Source organism: Narcine bancroftii, chromosome 8 (genome assembly GCF_036971445.1).
Source record: "Narcine bancroftii isolate sNarBan1 chromosome 8, sNarBan1.hap1, whole genome shotgun sequence".
NCBI lineage: Eukaryota > Metazoa > Chordata > Chondrichthyes > Torpediniformes > Narcinidae > Narcine > Narcine bancroftii.
Window position 1 is genome coordinate 169,821,264 of NC_091476.1, and position 25,465 is coordinate 169,846,728.

General features: G+C 41.7%; 1 protein-coding gene across 1 annotated transcript in view; it reads left to right on the forward strand.

The window, feature by feature from the left end:
• The first annotated feature begins 38 nt into the window (after positions 1–38).
• Positions 39–25,465, forward strand: part of LOC138741567 (glutamate receptor ionotropic, kainate 3-like) — a 480,058-nt gene continuing 454,631 nt past the window's right edge. Inside the window, exon 1 of the mRNA XM_069895823.1 lies at positions 39–372. Within this exon, the coding sequence (XP_069751924.1) occupies positions 288–372 (85 nt within the window). The 5' untranslated portion in view covers positions 39–287. The remainder of the gene's footprint in view (positions 373–25,465) is intronic.

Genomic DNA, 25,465 nt, shown 5'->3' on the forward strand with positions numbered 1-25,465 from the left:
TCTGTCTGAACGTTCAGCTCCCACGATCCCTTGCAGAGTTATGTGTCTCCTTCTCTCCTCCTCTCCGCTTTATTGGGAGTAAGTCTGTGGGAGACGTGAAGACCATGTTGAGATTTCTGCGCTGCTCCAGGAAGGCTCCGCTCACTCCAGACACCAAAGAGTCTTAACCCCCCCCCCCCAATCCGGCTCACGCGTGCAGCTGGAGTGTGGGAGCGGCGACCGGAGAAACCTTGCATTGAACGCACTCGATCAGACTTGTGGCCACCAGGAATCGCCTACTTTTGAGTATGATTTTGGAATACAGGACGGGACTTATTTTTTACTTGTTTTGGATACGATATTCTCATGGGATGCCTCATGTCATTCGAATTGGTAAGGCTTACTTTCGGGTTCCATCCCCTCTCTGATCAGGAGGAATTTCCCGGTTCTGAATTGTGTCAATTTGAAAAGAGATGTTTTCCCCCACCCCGAGGTGGTGTTTTGTTCCCGCATTTAAGCTGGGGGTTCGGAAGAGGAGGGGAGACGATGGAGTCGCGGAGTCTTTGGCAAGTTAACGCATTGGACAACTTGTCAGAATTGCCAAGTACTGGACATAGAGTCGATCTGTCTGCGTGACAGCCACTGACTTGGCCGCTTAGTGTTAAAACACACAGAGCCGAAGTCCAATATCTGAAGGCAGGTCGCAATTTGTAGTGGGTGGGGGGGGGGGGGGGTGGTTAAGCGATAGGGATGGGAGGCATTCTATAAAGGAGAAGTTTGGTGTCAACGCCCGAGTTTCTCGAGAGAGAACCTTGTTTTTGACGCCTTCTGAGCTGAATTCCGGGTTCAGCTATTGGAACAGCCGGCTGTAATGTGTTGTCGATGGATTGAATTGTTGTAAATATAAGTGACACCGTGATTAAAGCTGTTCTATTTTATCGCTAAAATAATGACTGTGTGGCGCATATATAAAAATAATGACCCTGGGGAAAAAAGTATCTAAGCAGAGAATCAGAATGACATCGTCCTAAGCACAGGCTGTATTGAGTAAATTGTGCATCTGTGGGTTAAAAGGTGACACAGAGAGAGAGAGACTGGGTGAGCTGAGCCGAGGACATTCGGCTCTAATAGCTCTATTGATTATATTTATAGACACGCTGTTGTCAGGATGGAAAACCGGATGATGGAAGCAAAGATACGGAGACGGACAGGATGATAGATGGACAGAGAGCAGTAGAGTGGGAGAGGCAGCGCTGTTTATCTTGCTCGTTTAGACAGACACTTGCACCGAGGATAGTAAATATGTCACCACCATCCTCTCCCCGTCTCTTGGCGTGTTCATGTGTTGTGATCTCTCACGATGACATGTTGGTTAACGTCTCTCAAAATCTCGTCAGCTGCTTTACTTCAAGTTCGAACTTTAACCAAACAGAAGGAAGCAGACGATGTGGGAACTGTCTTCCCGTCAGTGAACTTGTTTTCGCTGTATCTGACACCGAGCGCAGATCAATGGTGTGTGGCCCTTGACATGAAGCTGGAGACGAGTGGCTTACCACGACTTGGGGATCCCCACACAGATAAACGGAGAACCGTAGGGCACTCAGCGTTGACAATGGAATTGTTTCGCTGGTGGTATTATTGTCTATTCCATTTCAAGCCTATAATCTAAATCATACCTACTTGGTGATACGGTGTGTATACTTACCGCAAGAGCGCCGTTCACCTCCTCGTTCTGGGTAGCAAACAACGAGATTGCAAGATCCGAGTGGGAACGAAATCTGTTGGAGTAGCGCAGCTAAAGGACGAGTTCCAAATACAGGTATTGAGGAACTGAAAGTGAATGGTGGACATTCGGGCCAATCCAACTCATCTCGACGATGGAAGGACTGGAAGTGCAGTTCATACCTCATTTCACAGAAAGAACATTATTTGGACTGACCCCCCCCCCCAAAAAAAAAAGAATATTTAGTAAATATGAGAGTGGCTTCAATTCTCTATACTTGCACTTCAAAGTTGAATATGGGCAACATGGGGTAGTTGAGTTGCTTCAGACTGATTGAGGGGTCTAGGTTATGAGTGGATAACGGTGACATTATAAGCGAGTTATTGTGTTGGTTGGGGGGGTGGTAGCTTTCCTCCTGTTTCACGTCTGATAATAGGCTGGCGAATTTTAACCAACTTCATCACATCTTCCTCCTTCGCCTGCACAGGGAGGAATGCTGTTGTGAACGGCTGAATGTGACATTAACCTTGTGCAGTCCCCAGACTAACAACATGCACGCCAACGGGTTGACAATGGTGTTATTCCTCGTTCCTTTCCATTGTGGCTTCAATCCCTCCACCTCACGCCTCAGTTCATACAGGAGCGTAACTGTGTTAAGGCGAAGATCCATTGGAGCCAATAGTCCAGTCCTCCTCTGTCCACTTTCCCGACCTTGGACCTCGCGAGCCCAACTCGTGTTAAGTTGCTTCTCTCGCACCGAGGCCAAAACAAAAGAATGGGGGAAAGTGGGGCAGTTTGTCGAGAGCAAAGGTCCAGTGGAAGAAACGTTTTCGGGGTGAAGGACATCGTGGAAGTAAAGCTCGGAGTAGCCTCCGGCCCAGAACTGTCCCATTTTCTAACGCTGTACGTAGCCTTCCATATACAAAAGGTGTTGAAAGTACTCGATACACCCATATTCTGAGCGGAGCCTTCTCGTCGCTTTTGGGACAGGTCTGATCGAATCTGGGGGGGGGGATTATTTTAACGATTCCTACGTTTTCTACCTTCAGTAATTGGAATTCTTCTGAAGTGTTCCTCGCCGAGACACCAACATCTGCACATGTTAATGAGATGGGGACATTTGAATTAGCGGGACAACCAAACGGAGAAGTGTCGGATCTGGCAGAACTCAAAACATTCACGGAGTCAGACAGCAAATGTGACCAGTCGGGGGTCACGGACACGACCTCCAAAGCGCTGGGGGGGGGGGGGGGGGGGGGGGAGGTAGCACGTTTCAATGCTGGAATTCAATGAGTAGGGAAGGATTCAGAGACTCAGCCTTTGTCATTACTTCTGACCGGATGCTACACATTCTGTGGCATCACCAAGCCTCGCCAAAAATTTGAAAATACATGGCAGAGACTGCAGATCTTGTCCGAGAAACGTGAGGTCTGTCGCACCCCAGCCCATTTCATTCTGTGCGCGTTCCCATTCATGCTTAGAGCAGATTTACGATATTGAACTCTTCAATTGAGTCAATCGAGGTTGAACAATCAATTGTCCATCTGGGACCAATCGATCTTTCAGTAAGTATGTAACTGCTGTGCTCTCCGCATGCAGGCGGCCTCAATCCCACGCGATGTCCCTCCCCACCATGACCTCGGCTCGTAACTCAGTATAAACCACAAACACCTGAGAGAAAGACTAGGGTGGGTTATAGAAATCGATCCAAGTCGCGGGAGCCCAAGAGGGGTCATGTTCGCTCCGCCCAGATCTCATTCTCCGGTGGGGACTGTCTATCTTCCTGTTCTAATCACTCTTCTCTAGACACTGGACTAATGCCACAAGTGATAGTTCCAGATCCCGAAAACAAATAGCATCGCGACGAGTTCATTTCTCTGTCCCATCTTTCTGTACGAAACCGGTCAATTCACCAAATCAGTCGTAATTTTAACTACACTTTCCACGTCTTGCATGTTTTACAAAGAATTTGGTTCTGATGGTTAAAATATTCCGGTCGCCATAAAAACAAACGGGTGACTGATTTCTTGCATCAAGTATTAACTGATTTTGAGAACTATTTCCTTTCCTTCAATTCATCTCCACCTGGCATCAGACTCCCTTGCCCAGATGTCCTTCAGCTTTTCGGTCCTGCGATTTCCACGAGCTAGGGATGTGTTCCCTTCTCCTTTCCTCCAAAGTATTCATTTGTGAAGTGTAGCAACTTTGCAACAAGAGTTTCCAAACCAGTGTAGGGACCACTCGTGAGTTACATCTCATCCTTGGGATGGATTGAGGAGCGGGGGGGGGGAGGATATAACGGGATTCTTGCATGCATCTTGATCGGTGTGCAAGGAAGTGAGTGTTTTGGTTATGAGGGGCTCAGACTCTGATTGGTTCTGAACCCTTCTGTGAATGACTCATGATTAGTTGGGGTTGACTCCTGGAGGCTGGGTTGTCCCGTCTGAGAAGGATGCCATGCCCATTCCGCTTTTACCCCCAAAAATACTTGTGAGCATTGCACAAAACATATGCTTCGATGGTTGAATGTATTTGTTGGTCTTCATCGGTTGCAGTCCAACACGTCTAAGCCAAATTTAATATTGCTGGAAGACAGAAGGTTTTTAACATGAGAGAAAAAGAAAGATGTTTGGGTATCCCGAAGAAAGTCTGCACAGGAGACGGAGAAATTAATTGGCTTTGGCGTATGCAGTCCCAGTTGTTCTGGGAGAAATGCAGATTAGATCCTTCACGAATACTGAAAGCTAATTAGTGAGACACAGAACGTTCTGACATTCAGGTTTTCAAACAATAGATTTTGTTCTGCTGTTCCAGGGCTCTCGTACCTCATTAAGTTGTAGGTCTCCGCGCTGTTGATTGCAATTACGACACTTTCAAGGACTACTATTTCACTCCCCTCGCTCGTACGCCAGGCCAGTTCATGGCATCGAGGCGGGGGTGGGAGCCGAGTGAAGCGCGGAAATCTGTATACGCTGGAGAGGTCTCGCAGCGTCCATGGGAGGTAAAGATGCCGAACCGACGTTTCGGGGCTGAGCCCTTCTCCAAAGTATGAGCTTTTTGCTCATTTGAAAAAAAAAAACTGGGAGGAGAGAGAGCTTGGGGACGAGCATTGGAGAGGCACTAAGCCCATCGCAGTTTGCCAAGAATTAAACTGCAAATGACCTTGGAAATGGGCAGCTCATGTAAATTACTGGATTACAATATTCAAATCGCCAAGATTTCTGTTTCTGAGAACAATTTGCTTTATTGACTGTTTATTGCCCCTCAGATCCCAGTTAATGCACCCCCTTAAATTTTGTTTTTAAATTTCTCCATATTCTTCTGCCAAATTATATAAGAGGTCACCAAAATGCCAACAATCTGGTCCATTTTAAACCCATAAATGCATTCCATTTTAAAAATTGTTTGATATTATTTTACTCAATATTTTTGCATCTTAGAAGATGATCGTTTCGAGATGCGAGCTGAATTATTTCCAAGTGCTGCTCACAGGAAGGGTCCTTAGATTTGGAGAGCAGTCAGAATCTTCCCCCCAATGTAGAAGCAAGTGTTTAACATGAGGGGAGAAAGAATAAGGGAGATGTGCAGAGAATAATGGACGCCTGGAATGAGATGCCATCAGTAGTGGATAGACATGACGATGGAGGGACATCATGTTCCGCGCAGAGACCTAGTGGAAGAGCCTGTTCCTGTACTAGACTATTTAATGTTGAATGCCACCAATAAAAATACATACCAATTTTTGTGGGCAGTTGAGTTGATATTTCGCCTGACTGGATGATCTAGAATCAGGGACAGTAATCTAAAAATAAAGAGGGTGTCAGGATGAGGAGAAATTTCATCATTTGAACTTTCTACCCAAAGCGGCTGTGCGCCCTTAGGAAATTCAAGACACTTTTAGACCTCCTAGGAAATAGGGAAATAAAGTATTGGGTCCGTGCAGCTCAGGTCGGAGGTAAAATGATCAGACAGGATCAGTGAATGACAGAAAGGCACAAGGACCCAACTGGATGATACCCGGTTCCACTTCTTAATTGTGGCTGATGGTGGTGGCGACAGAAACTTCTCACCCTCCTTTTCTCACTCATTTCCTTCATGAAACAAAATAATTAGAAACTTCTCGGGAGGGGGGGGGGGGGAGAGAGTTGATTTCTGCTCTAATAAACAAGGGCAGGGTAGACTGAAATTGTGCATGGACAACCACCAAAGGTGTGGTGTCTCACTTGCCTCTCACATTCTGCAACTTAACTCCATACCTGTCAAGATAATTGAGAACCCAGCAATCTCTGAGTCCTCATTGAACATCACATTTTGCACATCTGAAATAACAAAAGATGCAAACACCCAGCAATATCGTCTGAAAATGAAACAGTTAACATTTCAAATGGATGACTAAGGTTCTTCAGTGCGAAACGTTCAAGGCATCTTTTTTTTTCTCCTCCAGAGACACTTGCTGAGTGTTTCCAAAATGTTGTCCTCTTGTCCCCACTTCATCTCACCTCTCGACTTTGGTTCTGAAGAAGTAAATTTCGAAACCTCCAATATTATGTTTGCTGTTTAAACCTCCTATTGTCGCTATGACAATTTATTACCTCACTGTGTCAAAAAAGTGTGTGCCCCCCTCCCCACCATCTCCCAAGTCATCAGATAGAAGAGCCTGTCTGAGAGGTGCATTTTGTAGGCAATAGGCAGAAGTCATAAACTACCCCATTGACCCAGTGGTCAAGAGCCAGGAGGCAAACAATGTAAGTGACTGGCAACTGAAATTGTTTTTATTTTAACGCAAGAAATGATGAAGGGACCAGAATGTATCACCGGAGACAGAAGATAAGGGAAATGCAATTGCATTATTTAAAGGTTTAATACACAAAAGTGCTGTCATGCAGCGTCCATGGGAAGCAAATATACAGTGTATCAAACCAACATTACGAGCCTGAGCCCTTCACGTTGTTCTATTATCTAATAGGAAATAATTTGCAGAGACAAGGGGAGAGCGAGTGAAATTCTCTGGATTGCAGTCGCTGAGATGAACCACATGATTCCTGAAACCATTCTAAGGCTTTGTTATTCTGCCTGCTTTACCCAGGCAAAGAATACACCGAGACTGAAAAGATGCATTGATACTCCGTGGCAAATATTTATACGGTCTTGACAAAGGCACTCGTGTGAAGTAATTTGGAAAAAAGGAAGGAGTGTTTACACTTTATTTTCGAATATCGAAAGCCTTCTGCAAACTGGCACTGACGCCACCAGCTGCAGTTTTTTTTTGGCAACTTTAAAGGACTGTTTTGGACAGCAAGGCTATTGTCAATCAGTCACATAATAATTGCTATGCCTTTGAATTTGAACGTTTTACTGATTGAGTTTGCACTTGGCTCCGCAAAGGTTAAAGGCAAATAAAAGCTATTTCGCTGTACGATTTCATTCCAGCAATGCGGGTGAGTTTAGAGCCTGTTATATTACCATAAGAAAAGATCCGCACCGTTAGCTTGAAGGGATCTATGTTTTCAGATGTTGACTGCAGTTCCCAGTGAATTTATTTTCCCCAACCCATGTGAGGACATTGTGTGTTGGTGATGGAGGGACTGTCGATAATTCACTGCATTGCTCTTTGAAGTACAAACGAGTAAACTGAAGCAGGGGTGGGGGGAAATAACAAGGCAAAGTCGTGAATAGGGTCATTTAAAATTTGGGCTTTCGAGTCCCTCAAACTGCAGAGGGAGAGAAGCGACAATGAGGCACAGGGGTGGTAATGGGATATTTAGAGAACAAATATAACTCTGTACACATTGATGTATAGCTATGATTGACACTTGATGGATGTGAAAAAGATTTTAGCCGGTTTTCTTTTCAGTCAAGGATTTATTGTGAATAAAGTCTATTTTGGGGAAAAAAAAATCAATCCCTTTGACTGAACTAGAAAAAAAAGAGCAACTTAAAATAAAGTTCTCCCAAAACACACATGTAACTAAAATTGCAACATAAATGTCATTTTACTCCACGCTCTCTTCCTGAGTATTACATTTCACGTTCCCCCTCCCCCCCCATGGTGTCACTCCCCCTCCCCCACCCCTTATAGTGTCACCCCACCTCCCCCTCCCCCACCATGGTCACCCCCTCCCTCACCCCCCTATGATGTCACCCCACCTCCCCCTCCCCCCCATGGTCACCCCCCTCCCCCACCCCCTATGGTGTCACCCCACCTCCCCCTCCACCCCCCATGGTGTCACCCCACCTCCCCCTCCACCCCCCATGGTGTCACTCCCCCTCCCCCATGGATCTCCTCCTGTACTCCCTCCCCCACCCCCCTATGGTGTCACCCTACCTCCCCCTCCCCCACCATGGTCACCCCCTCCCTCACCCCCCTATGATGTCACCCCACCTCCCCCTCCCCCACCATGGTCACCCCCTCCCTCACCCCCCTATGATGTCACCCCACCTCCCCCTCCCCCCCATGGTCAACCCCTCCCCCACCCCCTATGGTGTCACCCTACCTCCCCCTCCACCCCCCATGGTGTCACCCTACCTCCCCCTCCACCCCCCATGGTGTCACCCCTCCTCCCCCCCCCCCCCATGGATCTCCTCCTGTACCATACCACACTGAACCCTTAGTAATGTTTTTTGCACTAATTTTACTGGACATCGTAATTTCCATATGTCACTGAAATGCAATGGCAATAGAAGTGAGATAAACAATTAACAACAAAATTATTTTGTAAAATCTTTCTGCATTGAATTACAGCATTATTTGTAACTGAGACGAGCCTCTTTTGTTTTTTTCTCCTTCATTTCCTTTAATTACTACTTCATTCTCAACACAGTTATTGATATAGGTTCACAATTACTAATTACCACAATGTTGTAGCAAAGACACCAGAAAATTTGACAAAAGCAGCAACAAAAACAACAGCGCTTGCTTGTAGCGCTTGCGGATGAAACCACGTGATTCGAAGCATCAATGTAATTGGGTAATAATGATGGCTCTGACATTAGAAGGTTCAAAAGTAAATGAGCATCGAGTTTTAGCTTTGTAGGTATAATGATGCGTGTAAGCTGGGCTTATGAAAAATGTTTTTGTGGTTATAACTAACTACAAGGATATTTTCATAAAAAGTGATAAACTTCTGCTTAAGCACTGCTCAAAAATGATATAGACAGTCATTTTTTGTCACCACCCCCCGCACCCCCCCCCCCCCCCAACCAGTGACTTATATTGAGGAACTGAAAGTGAATGGTTTTGTACTTTTTTGTACCAGTGCTTTTGTACTGAGTGAATATTTGTGTCTTGTTTGCCGCATGGCCAAATATGAGCAAAGGATTTGTCTCCCAGTTAAACTCGAATGTGGAGAGACTAATCCCTGATGGAGCCCTGCCAAAAAAAAAACCCACAAACTAAACTGGATGTCAACTGACCTGTGGCTTTCAGAAATAATGTTTACTGCCTTGGTTGTTTTGATGGTTCCTTAGAATTGTGCCAATATCAGTAGGTTCCTGAGGGAGATGCTGTATGGGTGAGCAATAGAACAGAGAATATTGGCTTATAGTGGAGTAGACCTCAGAGAAACAGTTTTATGTGGCTGATGTATTTAAAATGGCATCTCAATTGACTTAATGTTTTGTTTTAATTAAGGAATATAAGTATTGATAGCATAGCCAACAATCAATGCTTATACCCAATTACCATTAAAGAAATTCTGGTGAATGAGTTTGTTGAACTGTTCTGGTCCACATCTTGCAATTTTGTTCATTAAGGACTTTCGTGAATTTTTAATACAGTGAAAACCTTTGTTCTATGCTCTATCCAGGCACATACTCAAGTACAACAGGCAGTCCAAAAAAGTATGGCATGAAAGAGAAAATTTCAGTTGAAACAATATAAGGGCAACATTATTTTATTGATGGGAGGAAGTCCATTCAATGGTCTGTTAACGGCAGGCAAGAAATTGACCTTGAAGCTGCTGGTGTGTGTTTTCAAACTAGAGTGTCTTTTTTTTCTGATGGACAGAAGGAGAAGAGACTGTGGATGGGTCTCTTAGTATCCTGGGTGTTTTCCTGAGGCAGTGGGAGGTGTAGTGTGATGGGTAGAGGAGACGCCATTTGCCTCTTGGCCTGAGCTGCATTCACAATTCTTCTGCTCTGCCCACGTCCACTAGATCCGAAACCTGATGCATTTGGGCAAGGATGTTTTCCATGGTGCAGTCATGAAATTTGGTAAGGGACAGTAGGACCACAGTGAATATCCTTGGGCTTCTGCAGAAGTAGATGGATTGGCGTGTTTACTTGATGATTGCATCAACGTAGTTAGCCTGGGAGAGATTATTGGTGCTATTTACACTTAAAAGCAAACACCATTTCCACCTCAGCACTGTTGTTTGCTCCACACTGCTTCATGGTTGACAACCAGTTTCTTTGTTTTGGTGACATTGAGGGAAAGTTTGTTGTCCTGGCACCAGATTCAGATTTCAGATTTATTGTCAGAGTACATACGTGACATCACATACAAACCCTGAGATTCTTTTTCCTGCAGGCTCATCAGAATTACCTCTAATTGGTAGTGCAAAAAAAATTGTATACAGCTTGTACATGTAAACTAATAAAAAACTGTAAGCAAATCATATGTAAACAAATTGTGCAATACAGAGAGAATAAATAAAGAAAATCCATAAAGTCCACATGCTACTAAACTCTCGAATTCCTTCATGTACCTCATTTCATCACAGGAAGTTCAATCTCAAACAATGGTGGTACCAATTTTGTATTTCCAAGTCAGGGTGGTGTGTGATTTAGAGCAGAATGTGAAAGCTAAGATTTCCTTACAACTGCCATCAATGTTCCAGCTGAAAGAGGTTACAAGCTTGGGAAATATTAACAAGCCTTGGGAAATTGATGGAATGTTCACTATCTCCAGCCAAGTGGTAACATTGTGAAAGTATATATTAATTGATAAAATGCCTGCCATGTGGTTCTCTGTGTCTTGGATTGTGTTGAGCTTGCAGGTTCTCTGAATTGTGTTTATCCAAGTTTTGCATCACATTTCAGACCCATCTTGCAGGTGGCAAGGATTTTCAGGGGTCAGTAAGTGCTGCAGAATATTATTGCCATCTTGTACTTACTGGGCTGGACTGGTTACTTTTCCTGATGTTAATGATAGCCAGGATATTGTGGGGGGAAATTCAATCACTCTTATGTTATTGGAGCCCCTCTTAAAAGTTGTGTTTTGTCTGGCTGCTGAGAGCGATAAATGATACTTGCCAGTTAATCAGCTCAAATATCAGAACTGCCTGGGTTTTGCTGAATGTTGGCAAAGAACAATTCCTTTCTCAATTGTCAAAATAATGAAGTGAAAATTCTACAATCATTCCCATTTCTGACCTTTAAAATAGAAAAGGCTCATTGCTGAGGCAGCAAAAGATGCAGAGAACTAAAGGTAGAATTCTGTAAGGTATAATTCTAGTTGCTTTGATGTCAAATCAACTACTCTCACCTCTCTTGTGGAACTTGGCTTGTGGAATTCATGTTCAGACAAATGAAGTATGGAAATTAATTTTCCACATTGTGCAGTAAATGCCAGTGTTCTATCTGCACATGAAAAGATAGACTTGGGCTGGAGGTAGTTCTGGAGCACAAATCATCAGTACATTAGCCTGATATGCCAACTGGGATTGTCTGATCTCAGAAGCTAAGTAGGCCCTGGACCTGTCGGTACTGGAGGGGAGATCATCTAGGACAGCGGTTCTCAACTTTTTTTCTTTCCACTCACATAGCACTTTAAGTATTCCCTTACTAAATCTGTTTCCAATTTACTCTCATTAGTTCCTGCCTCAACCCTTTATAATTAGCCCTTCCCTCATTAAGCATTTTTCCATTTTGTCTGTTTTTATCCTTTTCCATAGCTATGCTGAAGTTAAGGGAAGGGAAATGAGGTCATTCTCACCAAAATAGGTTAGACACCTGACCAGGTTCATTACCCAGTACTATGGTATAGGGAATACTCCTCTGGAGTTTGCTGTCCCTGCCCTAGGAAACAGCTGTTGGGTGTTCACCCTATCTATGCCTCTCATAATTTTGTAGATGTCTGTCAAGTCTCCACTCATCCTTCTATGCTCCAAAGAGAAAAGTCCCAGCTCTACTAACCTTACCTCATAAAATTTATTCCAATCCAGACAGCATCCTGGTAAATCTCCTCTGCACCCTCTCCATAGCTTCCACATCCTTCCTATAATGAGGTATAACACAATTCTCTAAGTGTGGTTTTACCAGAGATTTGTAGAGTTGCAATATGACCTCTCTACTCCTGAACTCAAGCCCCCCATTAATGAAGCCAAAGCATCCCAAAGGCAGTTTAACTATCCTACCAACCTGTGCAGCAACCTTGAGGAATCTATGGATTTAAACCCAAAGTTCCCTCTATTCATCCAAACTCTTAAGTAATCCTGTGCACAGCCTTCTGATTTGTCCTTCCAAAATACATCACCTCACACTTATCCAGATTGAACTCCATCTTCCACTTATGCATCCTGTCTAGATCTACTTGCAACCTTCGACAACCTTCAGCTCCATCCACAACTCCTTCAACCTTAGTGACATCCACAAACTTACTAACCTATCCTTCCGTCTCATCATCCAGGTCATTTATAAAAATCACAAAGAACAAGGGTCCCAAAACTGCTCCTTGTAGCATTCCACTAGTCCCTGACCTCCAGGGAGAATACTTTCCTTCCTCCACTCCTCTCTACTTTCTTCCTGCAAGCCATTTATTTTCTCCACACAGCCAAAGTTCCACTGATCCTTATGCCTCATATCTTTCTGGATAAGTCTTTCTTGGGGGACCTTGTCAAATGCTTTGCTAAAATCCACGTTGACCACATCTACCACCCTACCCTCATCAATTTCTTTTGTTAACTCCTCAAAAAATTCAATTAGGCTTGTGAGGCAACCATCCCTTCACAAAGCTATGCTGACTGTCCTTGAGTAGACTGTACATCCAAATGCTCATAGTTCCTATCTTAAGAATCTCCTCTCAGAGTTTGCACACCACGGATGTAAGACTCTATAACTCCCAAGATTCTCCCTATTACCGTTTATAAACAAGGGGACTATATTTGTCATTCTCCAGTCCTCTGGCACCTCCCCTGCACCCAAAGAGGATTCAAATGTTATAGCTACTAACACAGCTATCTCTCCTCCCACTTCACACAGAAACCTATGGAATACCGTCCAGCCCCAAGGACTTATCAATCTTGATGCTTTTAAGAAGATCCAACTCTCTCTCTTGATAATCTCCACATTATCCAACACACAGGTCTATTCAGTTTCAACCTCACTGTGCTCAAGGTCCTTTCCTCTTGTGAATACTGATGCAGAGCATTAATTTAGGACCTCCTCCACCTCCAGGCATATGTGGCCTCCTTTATCCTATAGTGGCTCCACCTTCATTCTCAGCCTTGGGGTTCTCCTTAATCCTACTTGCCAACACCTTCTTATGCCCCTTCAAGCTCTCCTCAGTCTTTTATTAAGCTCCTTCCTGGCTACCATGTATTTCTCATGAGCCCTTCCTATTTACTGCTTCCTATATCTGACTAATTGCCTCACCTGTTTCATCAGCCATGGTTCCCTTTTCCTATCTTCTTTTTCTTGTCCCAGTGGAACAAACCTATTCTGAATCCAGCACTCGTGGTCTCTAAATTCCCTCCACATTATTTCTAGGCTTTCACCCTTGAACATCTGTTTCCAATTTACTCTCAATAGTTCCTGCCTCAACCCTTTATAATTAGCCCTTCCCTCATTAAGCACTTTTCCATTTTGTCTGTTTTTATCCTTTTCAATAGCTATGCTGAAGTTAAGGGAAGGGAATTGAGGTCGCTCTCACCAAACTATCCCCCACTGTGAGGTTAGACACCTGACCAGGTTCATTACCCAGTACTAGATCCAGTATGGCCTCTCCTCTTGGTTGGCTGGTCCACATATTGTGTCAGGAATGCTTCTTGAACAGACCTGAACAATTCAGCCCCATCTATCCCTCTTGCAGTCAGGAGGTGCCAGTCAATATTCAGGAAGTTGAAATCACCCGTAGGTGCAATCCCTCAATTCCTGCATCATTCCAACATCTGCCTGCTTAGTAGGGCTTATACCAACTGTTAAACAAATATGTCTTCAGACATTTTAATAATTCTCAAAGTGCAATTGAAGAGGGATTTCCAAGCCTGATGTTCTGTCTGATAAATGGTATTGATATCATGGGGCTCCCTAACCACTGTAGGATGGCAGGTGGGTGCAGACCCAACATTGAAACACATTCATAGTTTGAACACACATCAAGGACAAACATAGGTAAGTGTTGTCATGCTATTCTCATTTAGACCTTAAGGACTGTGAACCTGCCTGGAGATTTAATTCCACACATTTTTTTACTTTATATACCACTAACAAGACAATCAAAAAAATGACAAAAAGATAATGAGGATTTACTTCAGCCATGCATTTGTAATGTCCTTTAATCCCTCAGCTCTTCTCATGTAAATTAAATTACAGTTGAGGAAAATGTCTTGCACTCAAATATGTGGTGCTACTCTAAAAATGGGGGAGAGACAGATCACTTTTGACAATGACCTGAGTGGCCAATTAAAGAAAGTACAAGGCTGTGGACAAAGAGCTTTGAGGTGGAATTAATTAAAAAAAAACCTTTGACTGGCATTTGAACAAGGACTTGAATGCCCTTAATGAGCTATTTTCTGCATTGGCCCAGAATGAAATCCATACATCCGAACCAGCATTTGTAACAGGTAAGTATTTGGAGAAAATAGGAAAATGTCATTGAGAGATCATGTTATTTGAATTCTAAAGTTTGAGACACACTGTAAACCTTCAGGTTCAGTAGCTCAGAGCACATATAACTTGCAGTTCAAACAATTGTATATCTTTTAAGTTAATGAGGTAAAAATTTGTTTGGGTGCTTTCAACCACATCTCAAGCAGTGTCCAATTGTCATCTTAAACAATGCTTCCCATTAGGTGGTTCATTAATGGGTAGATTAAATTTTTAATTCAAAAATATTATTTGCAATATGGTAGAAGTCGAATCCAGCCATTAAAAGCTGTGCTTCCAAATTTATACAGAATTAAGCAACAGCCCTGTATATTTTTGGAAGGTGAGAGAGCCCAGGGAAAACCCATGCAGGTTACAGGGAGAAGACTGATGTGTGGAATTTTGATGACGTTAGTACATACTTCTTGGGAGTCCTATTGCTTGCTGTGATGGTAGGAAGCAGGCAAAACTACACTGCATAGAGTTTGTTAGCAATTACCCACCATGGGTAGAATATCTCCTCATTTAGCATGTTGCTCATTTGCCTGTTCTCTACATCTACCAATGCTTCCACAGGAACGTTAAGTTGGATCACTGTACGCGAAGTGGGTATGAGTTTGGAGGATTGATAAGGTTTTAATAGAAATGAGAAAGCAATTGTTGAATCAACAGGAAGCTGTCATCCAAGAATTCGAATGATTTGATTTGGGTATTAAATAAAAAAGATGAAGAACACATACATTTTTCTTTAAGAAGTGTATATGATGAATATAATTAACTCGTCACACAATTGTTAGAAAAAAACAGATTTTACTTTGATTTATTTCTGATTTGATGAACTACATAAACAGATTCAATTGTTCTAATAAGTATTTAATAATTAGCTGTAGGTGTACTCTAAGCTTATTCTATACATTTTGGGGTGAGAGGTTGTTTTTACATTTTTTTAGGCAGATGAAAAGGAACCCATGTCGGTATCTCAGGAAAAAGAATAGCTTTAGATCTAAAAATCTTAAAGCTCTCCTCAGACGGGGATTGCAGTTTGTCATTTCAGGTCCTGCTTAACACCATTTTACAGAGATTGATTTCTACGATTAGCCAACAACCTCTAATTGCCACTGCAGTTCACCTGAAAGTATTTCTTCAAAGTTAGTGGGCAGGGAGATACAGGAATTGGGTCCAGTGATTATGAAGGTAGAGTGATATATTTTGGTTAGGATAATGAACAACATGGAAAAGGGCCCACAGGTGGTGACATTGAATGTGCCTGGTTCCCTTGTTCTTTTGACTGTTGATTTGAGAGGTGCAAATGGAGCAGCTCTGGTGAGTAATTGCTATGAACTTTGTAGGAAGCCTTCTTTGCTACTCTCCATTCTGATGGTGGTCCAGAGAATAAATTGTAACTTTTGAAAATACGGTGCCAGTTGAAAGAATGTGCTTTGTCCTGGATGGTGTGAGTACTTGAGTGTTGTTGGGGTTGAACTTATTTGGTTCTATCCTGCACCTTCATCGACAGAAGTTATGCGATTGGTTCATTGTCTCCCCAGAATCTAGATGGTTGATACCACACCAGCGATGACGATGATGTTTCGGCAGTTAGACTTTCTCTCACTTGAGACATGATCGATGTGGTGAAAATGCTACGTGCCAGGTTCTACTGAATGAGAAAATGATCTACTTCATTTTATGAGTCATTAAATAGTATTGAACATCATGAAATTATCAGTGTTCTTCCCTACTTCTGATCTGTTTTGGCTGAGGACAATGTCTTGAAGAACTCCTGGGGCAAGTTCTGAGATGATGGACAATCTAAAACTCATCCATCTTCCATTGTGTATGCTGTAGTGCTTTGAAACATTTTGCTGACCTTATTAGATGTTATGTGAACACGTGCTCATTTTGTGCAATCACGATAAATACCCTGTAGCCATGTGTCTTGTAGCTGAATAGTTTTACTATTGTGAAACATTTATGTTACTCCCTCTTCTTAATTTTTTTGTGTCACTTCGTTAATATGAAGATTATAGAACGTAGATGGGATATGATTTATTTCATGAGGTTGTGGAGTTTCCTGCTTTGTAAGTTGACTGCCCTGCAGTTTCTGAGAATATTCTGTGGGAGTAAAGTGCCCCCTGATGAAATGGCCTGACCCAGACACTGACCATTTTAAAGTTCCCAGAAGTACAGTTTAAAGGCATACATTCCAAAAAAGTGCATAAGTATTTATCAAGGGACAAAAGTGGGACAATTTCAGCATGTACTCAATGGGTCAATCCAGGCACCTCCTTGTCGTCGTTTTTGGTAAGCTCTGGCACTTAAAAATTTAGCACTGCACCCTTGCTTAAGCCTAATGTATTGATGAAGTTTCTTTTTGAAATGACTTGCTTGTGGAAGAAAGAGCATCCCATTGTATTAGGATTTTTTTTGAAGGCTTCTCTATATTGCTTTTGGAAACAATGATCCCAGTTTGTTAACCTTACTGGCCAAAACAATGAAAATATATTGGTGAAATTCAAGAAATTACCTGCCAAAATATAACACTTACCTTGTGTGATTCTAAAGGTTTAACTGAGGTTAGCAGGATGATCATCAAAATGTGAAAGCTAACCTGGATGAAACTCTTAATTGGCATAATCACCGAATGTCACAGCTCATCAGAAGTACCTCGAAGGTGATCAATGATGTTTGTACATTTGCAGCGGAACTTCCTTGCTCCTAAATTCAATTCCTATGGCAATGAAGACCAACATTCCTTTTATCTTCTAGATTATCTATTAAAGGTGCAAACTAACATTTTATGATTCATGCACAGGCTCTCCCAAGTCCCTCTGCACCACTATTGTGGTGAATAATGATTCGATTTTCTATTCTTCCTTCCAAAGTGAAGGACCATGCATTTACCAACATTGCACTCTATCTGCTAGACACTTGCCCCTTCACTTAACCTATCTCCATCTCTCCATGAACTCTCCACATCCTTTGGCATAATTTGCTTTTACACTGAATTTGGTGTAATCTTCAAGCTTGATACCCTCTTCAAAATCATTAACGTATATCATGGACACTTATGAACCCAACCCCTGCGGCACTCCCCTCATCACTGATTACATCAAGAGAAATTCCCATGTACCCCAACACTCTCCCTTCTTTGTTAATAAATCCTCTCTCCACGCTAATACTTAGCGTGGCTAAGTCTTTTATGAGTCAACCTTCTCCAAATTAGAGTATATAATTTCCCTCCATCCACATTCTCAAAGAACTCCAGTAAATATGTTAAACATGACTTGTTGCAGTGTGGATTGTGGAGGCTCATGTGACCTCTCCAGTGAGCCTGAGTTAGGAAGTGACCTCACCTGCCAATCAAGGGTTAGATCAGCTCACCTGTGAGGCTGATAGGTGATTGGTCCTGTTGTATGTCAATCAGTTGTTAAATCTTCCCACAGATGAGGCTGGAACATGATTTGTCCGAGCTGGTCATTGGAATGGGGACTGTATTGAAAAGCCATGCATGGATCCTGCTAGGTCCTTTTTTTTTAACTGTTGGGTCTAGACCAACACTGAAGTCCTAGATCTCGTATTCTGGATGATGCTGGAAAGCAGGTTCATTTGACATACATGTTAGTTGAACTTAATTTACTGTTCTTTGGTATGTTGCGCCTGTGAGTCGATGGGCATTGTGCGTTTAATCCTTACATTCCCATTTGGGAGATCACAATGCTTAGCAGTGATTTATTTGCACCTGATGTTTATTCTGAGTTGTCTGTGTCAGTGTGTGCCCTTTTGTGAATTCCCTTCTGTGTAAGTATAACATATAACATATAACAATTACAGTACAGAAACAGGCCACATCGGCCCCTCTACTCCGCTCCAATTTAAGTGAACTCCACTAGTACCACCTACCTTCTCCCTGCCCATAACCCCCCCAACCCCCTCACATCCATGTACCTGGTTACCATACCACAGGAAGGATGTAATAGCTCTAGAGGAGTTGGGATGGGGTTTTGGGATGTTGCTCAGGTTTTAGAATTATAGGTATGCGAAGAGATCAAATGAGATGGCTTTGTTTAAGACCACTATTTGTTTATAACATGTGTCCAGCCTTGATTCTCTTTGAACCTGTTGAAAATTCTTGACCACACCTGTCCTTCATAAATCCATGCTGTGTCAGCCTACCAGAACAATTTCTGACCAGATGTCTTGCTATTTCTTCCTTAATGATGGCTTCAAGAATTTTCCTTACTACAGGCATTAAGATAACTATTTCAATCCCTGTGTAAACTCCTCTTGGATGTAATAATTGTAGCTGATTTCACTCCCACCTGCAACAGCACCTTTCTAGATATCAGCTGCTCTCTGTGTAAAGAAATATTTCACTCCGTTTGTGTTTGAAACCCCATTTCGCTTTGAACCTGTGGCCTCTTGTTCTTTGTACCCTACTCCTCTCTTTGCCTCATTTTATTGTTCCTTTATTGGGTCACTCTATTAAGGATAACAAGCTCAATGTCTCCCCATAACTAATATCGTCCATTCAAGGCAGCAAGCTGGTGAAATTTTTCCATGTTTTCTCAAAACGTGACATGCAGAACTTGTTTGTCCGATGCATGTTATATGAATAATGCATTTCAACTGGGGTACTCACTGTTTCTGCTTCCTAACCATGAACTTTAAAGCTTAACAAAGATTTTTATTGTATAAGACAGTAGGATCCTTTTATTAAACATCATTCATGAGAGGTTGTGGAGGCAAAGGGATGACTGGTTCAGACAGCTTGCCAAGTATCAATAATGTGTAGTAAATATAGGTTGATAGGTGTCTGGATTTGAGCGAAGAGGCAGAAATTGAACGAAGAGTCCTTGGAACCTTAAGATTCTCTGTATGCTAAGGTTTTTTTTCCGTTCATTACAATTTGCTGTTTACGATTGTAATTGCTGCATCTTATACAGTGCTTGATCATTTATTAGTTACATACAAGATAAACAACTTGAAAATACTGAACAAAATTATCCGATGATCAATGATCCAACGATCAGTAATACAGACCATGTATGGAAAAACACCAAATTCTCATTTTTTTTAATATCCATGATCAGAAATACGTGGAAATTAATGGCATTTAATTCTGAGTCTCATGGCTGCTTAATGAGTGTTCAGGGAATGTGGAGGAAAATGGTCTTTTAAATTGACCTACAAAATGCTTCTGTTTCTTACTGTGTTGGGCTGTCATTTCTGTGTTCCATAGAAGGTATCTACGTGACTTCCCAGTGTGAAAATACCAGTGTAAAACCAATTAGTGCCAAACTATGGACAATTTGTGCTGTAGGCTAGTGCCTACTGGGGACGCAGTGGTTAGGCTTGAAAGAAAAGTGCAATGAGTCACGACATCATCCAGTCTCGCACCACTCACAATAGAATTTCATATAATTTTCATACTCTCGATAAAGCAAAATACAGCTAATGTTAAAACTGCAGCCGATGTTACATGTTACATTCACTGCAGAGAGAAAGTTGTATTGTGGTTTCTTCATAATAATGTTCACAGGGAACAACTGATAAATTAATTTCCTAATAAAAACCTTTGATATGATGCAATGCTTCTCAAACAGAATATACTTGAAATTTTCTGGCTATTTTATTGCTTGTTTACCCTTTTGATCGGTGGCTGTTAAAATCAGTCTTTTTATTGTACAGATAATTTTATTTTTGGTGAAGTGGAATCTTAAAATTGTCTCGGAGCGAGTAAACATTCATTAAATCTTGGTATTGAGGGAATAAAGTTCTGAATTCAATCCTGATCGAGTCTATTTTGAGATCTGAGTGGTTCAAATTCATTTTAACAGGCCAGTGGTCTGGGACTAGCAATATTAAAAGCCACTGGACCTCAACGGCAATATTACTGAAGTGTATGATAGGAGGAATTAAAAAAAAACTGTATTAAGATGATTTATTGAGGAAAATATGAAGCTAAAGTGCACTATCCATGCACATTTCTTTAAGTTTGAACTTAGTTTTAAAGGACAGTGCAGCTGAACTTTTTGGTACGAAAGATGGTGCATAATAATCCAGATCCTGAACAATAGGCTTAAAATTTTAACCCTTTCTACAACTAGTGATCGTTTGATATTTCGATAATTGGAACATCTAATTATTAAGCATTTTTTCAGAGAAAAATTAAATGCCAAAATTCCACAACATTGTTGGAGAAGAAATTGATACCAAGCCACAATGAGACCCGTTCAGCAGACGAACAAATGTTGGCTCAACTGGCAAACTTCAAGGAGTGTATTGAAGTAAAAAAAGGATGTTTGGGTAGGAAATTTCAAGGCTTAGGATTCTATCTGCTGAAGGCCAGCCAATGGTGGAAGTGCAAGGCCCTGAGATACTTAGGAGGGAACAACTCGAGCTGCACAAGTTGTGGAGTTGGAGAAAGTTGTATAAATAGGGAGAGCCAAGGGCCATGAAAGACTTGCAAAGAATAATGAGAGTTTAATGACATAAGCTGGTGCCAATGTAATTGAGCAAAACCGCAGACAAGCAAAATGAGACAGTACAAATTAGGATGTAGGCAAAAGAGTTTAGAATGGCTTTATTTTCAACGGAGAGGGCTGAGAGCGACAGGCTGGAAATACAATATATTGAACTTGATGAACTTTCTGGCTTGTGTGGGGTTTGTCAATGCATGGATAGAGTTACAGAAATGAAAGTAAGTAGGCTTAATAAGGAGTGAAACAACTAGTATGGCCTAATGTGTTTCTCCCAACCCCACCCCCCCCCCCCCCCCATGAACAATATGTGACTCCGAGATGGTAATGTGATCACAGAATGCTGCCATGGTTGTTGGTGAAAGGGCAGAGTGTGAGGTGGGCTTGGAGGCAAGGGTTCTTCCCAATAGATGGTCAGAGAAAATTTCTGCTCATCCAACAGGAAGCAAAGGTAATGCCCCTGAAAATGGGGAGGAAATAATCACAAAGTGAGCTGGTGATGGTTCCTCAGTGGGAGCATTACTTGAATGCAATTTCCAAACAACATACTAGCTCAGTTACAGTAGAATTCATACCCTCTGTAAATTACAATGGATATACAGCATTTCCCTGAAACATTATTCTCAATTTCTCTACTGCTAAATAAAATGTAACTATGGCTCAGGAAACTCTTGAAAAACTTGCAAAAGTTCCTAAATACACAAGATACCAACAACTTTCAAATACATTTACTTACATGGCGGAATCACTCAGCACAACTACGGGTCGCACTCTGCTAACATGCAGGGGCTTTCTTTGCTCGCACATACGCACCTGGTCGTACTCAGCAAAACTGTACTTTTACTTGCCCAAAAAATTACATTAACATTCTTTTGACACTTGAAACAAAAGCAGCTTTCAGGTGGCCATACGACCTGACTGTAAAGCCGCCTATTCTACCCCAGTGCTGGCCATCTGAAAGTGGAGAACCTGGCCAGGAGGAGCACTTGCCTAATCCTCCTCCTGTAGGTATATTCTCCGGCTTGGAGAATCCCCTGTTGCACCTGAAAGCAGCACCAGGCAAAGCTGGTTGGCAGCTTTCAGGTGCCTAGCAGTCCCCGCTGCTTGACAGTCCCCCAGTGTGGGATGTCAGGGGTGGGGCAGCTGGTGTGGGACATCAGAACATTTCTAAAGCCCCTTGTACACTTGCCAGTGATCCCAGAAATTGAACACCAATTGGCCTTTAAAGCGGCAAGTGTGAAAGCAAAATCTGCTCAATGCCGACATCAGATGATGTCATCTCACCCCGGGGATTGCTGGCCTCAACCCCTAGTACAATCTCCGGCATCTGCAGATGCCGGTGTAGAGATCAGGTAAGTGTGAAATGGGCAATTGCCCTTCCTATTAAAGGTGGAACAGACCAAATGCCGGGGATAAACGCTTGCAAGTGTGAAAGCATTTAGTATCCCAGTTAGGAGTGGTCTAGTGTGAAAGGCCAAACTCCCATTCCTATCCTTGGACACTGAACAGCTGATTTACTGGGATGCAAGTAAATCTGGGAAATGCCTACCCAGAGAAGACTGAATCATTCCAGAACCACTACAATTTGGTCCAGTGTCAACACAGGTTAATAAAAGTGATTTCCATTTTGCCATGGTGTTAGCTTCTTTGTAGTTTCTCACTTTTATCATCTTGATAAACTGATGGATGGTGAATAGTCATGGACATTATAAACAAAGCATTGGGATAATTCTACACTATCCTTGAAAGTTGTAAGTTGCAAGTTTCAGAAAGAATAAATTTGTGTCCTAGAAGTTGGGATAGAATTTAAATCTGATTCTTCATTGAACGACAGGGTTCGGTTCTTGCCTGACTCTTTTTCTGCTTCACTTTTTCCCCTCACCTAATCTGCCTCTTGTTCATTATCTGTTGAATGATCTGTTTCACATTGGCAACACTGCCATATAAAATGGTTTTATTGAGATTAAATAATTCATTCATAGAAGTTAACACCTCAATGTAACCAATCGGCACAGCTATGTTGGGTTGGATCTCTATAGGGCAAGTCAATACAATAGTTACTATTGTATTGATGGTAATGGTTTTAAGATGACCCAGAGGAAATTCTAGCCTATTAAACCACATCATCTCCCACGACTACGATTTATCCTTCTTTCATTGTTGGAGATTTGCTTAAAACCTGAAGCCTATAATCCTGTCCCTAATATCTCCACTTATTTGTCTTCTTGTAGGATACTCCTTCAAAACCTCATTCTTTAAGAACCTGTTTACTTCTCTGAGCTGACATTTTTTTGAACTGGTACCAACTTTAGCATGAAAACCATTTTAAAGCACTTGCTTTGTTGTGTTGAAGGGTGCACAGCTAATGAAAGCTGTGAATTTTATGGTGTTGAGCAAGAACAACCAAGTGCAATGACGACCAGATGTAATGTATCCTCCTTTCGGGATGAAAGGATCCAATGCCCACAAACCATATCCATTCATTCTACTGGTGATCACCATTTGTTTCTATGAATTTGTTACTTTTTAAACAAAAATGGTAAACAGAGAAAATTATATTGTTGTGGCTGCAGCTTCAATGAATGTGTATGCATTTGATTGTGTCGTACAGGGAATTGCTGTTTTAGTTTAGAATCTTTGCCTATTTTTGGTTCTCGCGAGTATAAATGATGGTGTTTCCTACAACACCAAGGAAATACATAGATACCATGTAAATTTGTTGGAATTCATGGAGATGTTCAACAGAACTGCAGAGCAGGCAGCATCTGTGGAAAGAGAAACAATGATCAAGATTTCTGAAAAATTCCCCATTTCTCTTTCCACAGATGCTACATGACCAGAACTTTTCCTACAATTCCTATATTTATTTCAGCTTTTTAGCATCTGCTGTTTTATTTTCCTGATTTTTTTTTGTATAAGGAGATGTCTGTGCTAAGGGAACAACTGATAATTTCAATGTATGTCTAAATTGTTGCGTGTATTCTGTATTTCTACATGATGTATTGAGACAATCTTTTACATGAGGATTACTGCTGTTTCATGCCTGGGAATGAGAAAATACAGGATTTCATTTTGTTGGAGAGAAATGGATGAAAGATTTTCACATCCAACTCGCACCATGGCCCGACTGCCTTCATGATATTGTGCAATAATCACAGTATTATTGCACTGTTGTATTCATCGTGTTTTTATATAGCCAAATATTGCCAAGGTTTAAAAAACTTGAAACTTGTCTTAAAGGAGGTGATTCAACGAGAGGTAAATCAACTGCCTGATTCTCCTTAACAACTCTGACAGGAAGCAAAACTTGGGGTGAAATATCAGCTCCTGCCAAACATCAGTCTCTTATGAAGTGTTTGCTATTCAAGATCTCTAAATGTAGATATTGTGCATATGAATAGGCAAGAATATATTTTTGATGGAGTTGGGGTGATTTCATAGCTTGCTTTTTTAATATGCACGAATGTGGGTTTTATGATAAATGTTTTTAAGAAGCAATTATTTAAAACAAAAACTTTGTGCAGTAAACTATGACCTGTATTTTGTTTACAGAAGAAGCAGTACCCAATGAATTGAAAGATCATTAATATATCTGAGCACCACTGTATAGTTAGTGTAGTTTATAGAATTGGCCCATAATTAAAAAGAAACATTTCTAATTAATCTCATGAGAAGAAGCAAAAGGTTTTGGGAAAAAAATAACCCATTGACTGATGTTCAATTAAGTTGATCTGCTAGAAAGAGCAATAAACATTAGTCTAGATCATACTCCTGTTGCAGGAAAGCCCATCGACTTTAAAGTTGCAAGATTGATCAGGATCATTATTTTGTTTCATGTAAAGAGAAATTAGAACAAGTATTTAAAGAAAAAAGCTTGGTTGGAAAGGTATGTTATTTCAATGGGTGCTTTAAAGGAAGAAAGTGAAATTGGATGGGTGGAAGGCTTGGTCGGGAAGGTATGTTATTTCAAAGGGTGCTTTAAAGGAAGAAAGTGAAATTGGATGGGTGGAAGGCTTGGTTGGAAAGGTATGTTATTTCAAAGGGTGTTTTAAAGGAAGAAAGTGAAATTGGATGGGTGGAAGGCTTGGTTGGAAAGGTATGTTATTTCAAAGGGTGTTTTAAAGGAAGAAAGTGAAATTGGATGGGTGGAAGGGTTTCTTCTCACTTCCTGCACTATTGACTCAAACTGGAAGCTGCAACCTGGCTGAAAATGGTGGAGCAATTAAGGTTAGAGATGAGAAAGGGGCCAGAACTGGATAATCAGAGGATTACATTGCAAGAGGATATTCAGAAAGAGGGAGTGGTTGGATTTGAAAACCAGGAGAGGAGTGGCATTTCCTATTCGAGGCATTTCTCAACCAGGAGTTAATACGTTGACAGCTATACAAGGGCTGAAGGGATTTAAAAAAGGCTCCCATTTGCAATGCCTCTCAATGACCTTGGGGTTTCTCAAAGTGTACAACTTTTGTCCACTTCAAGA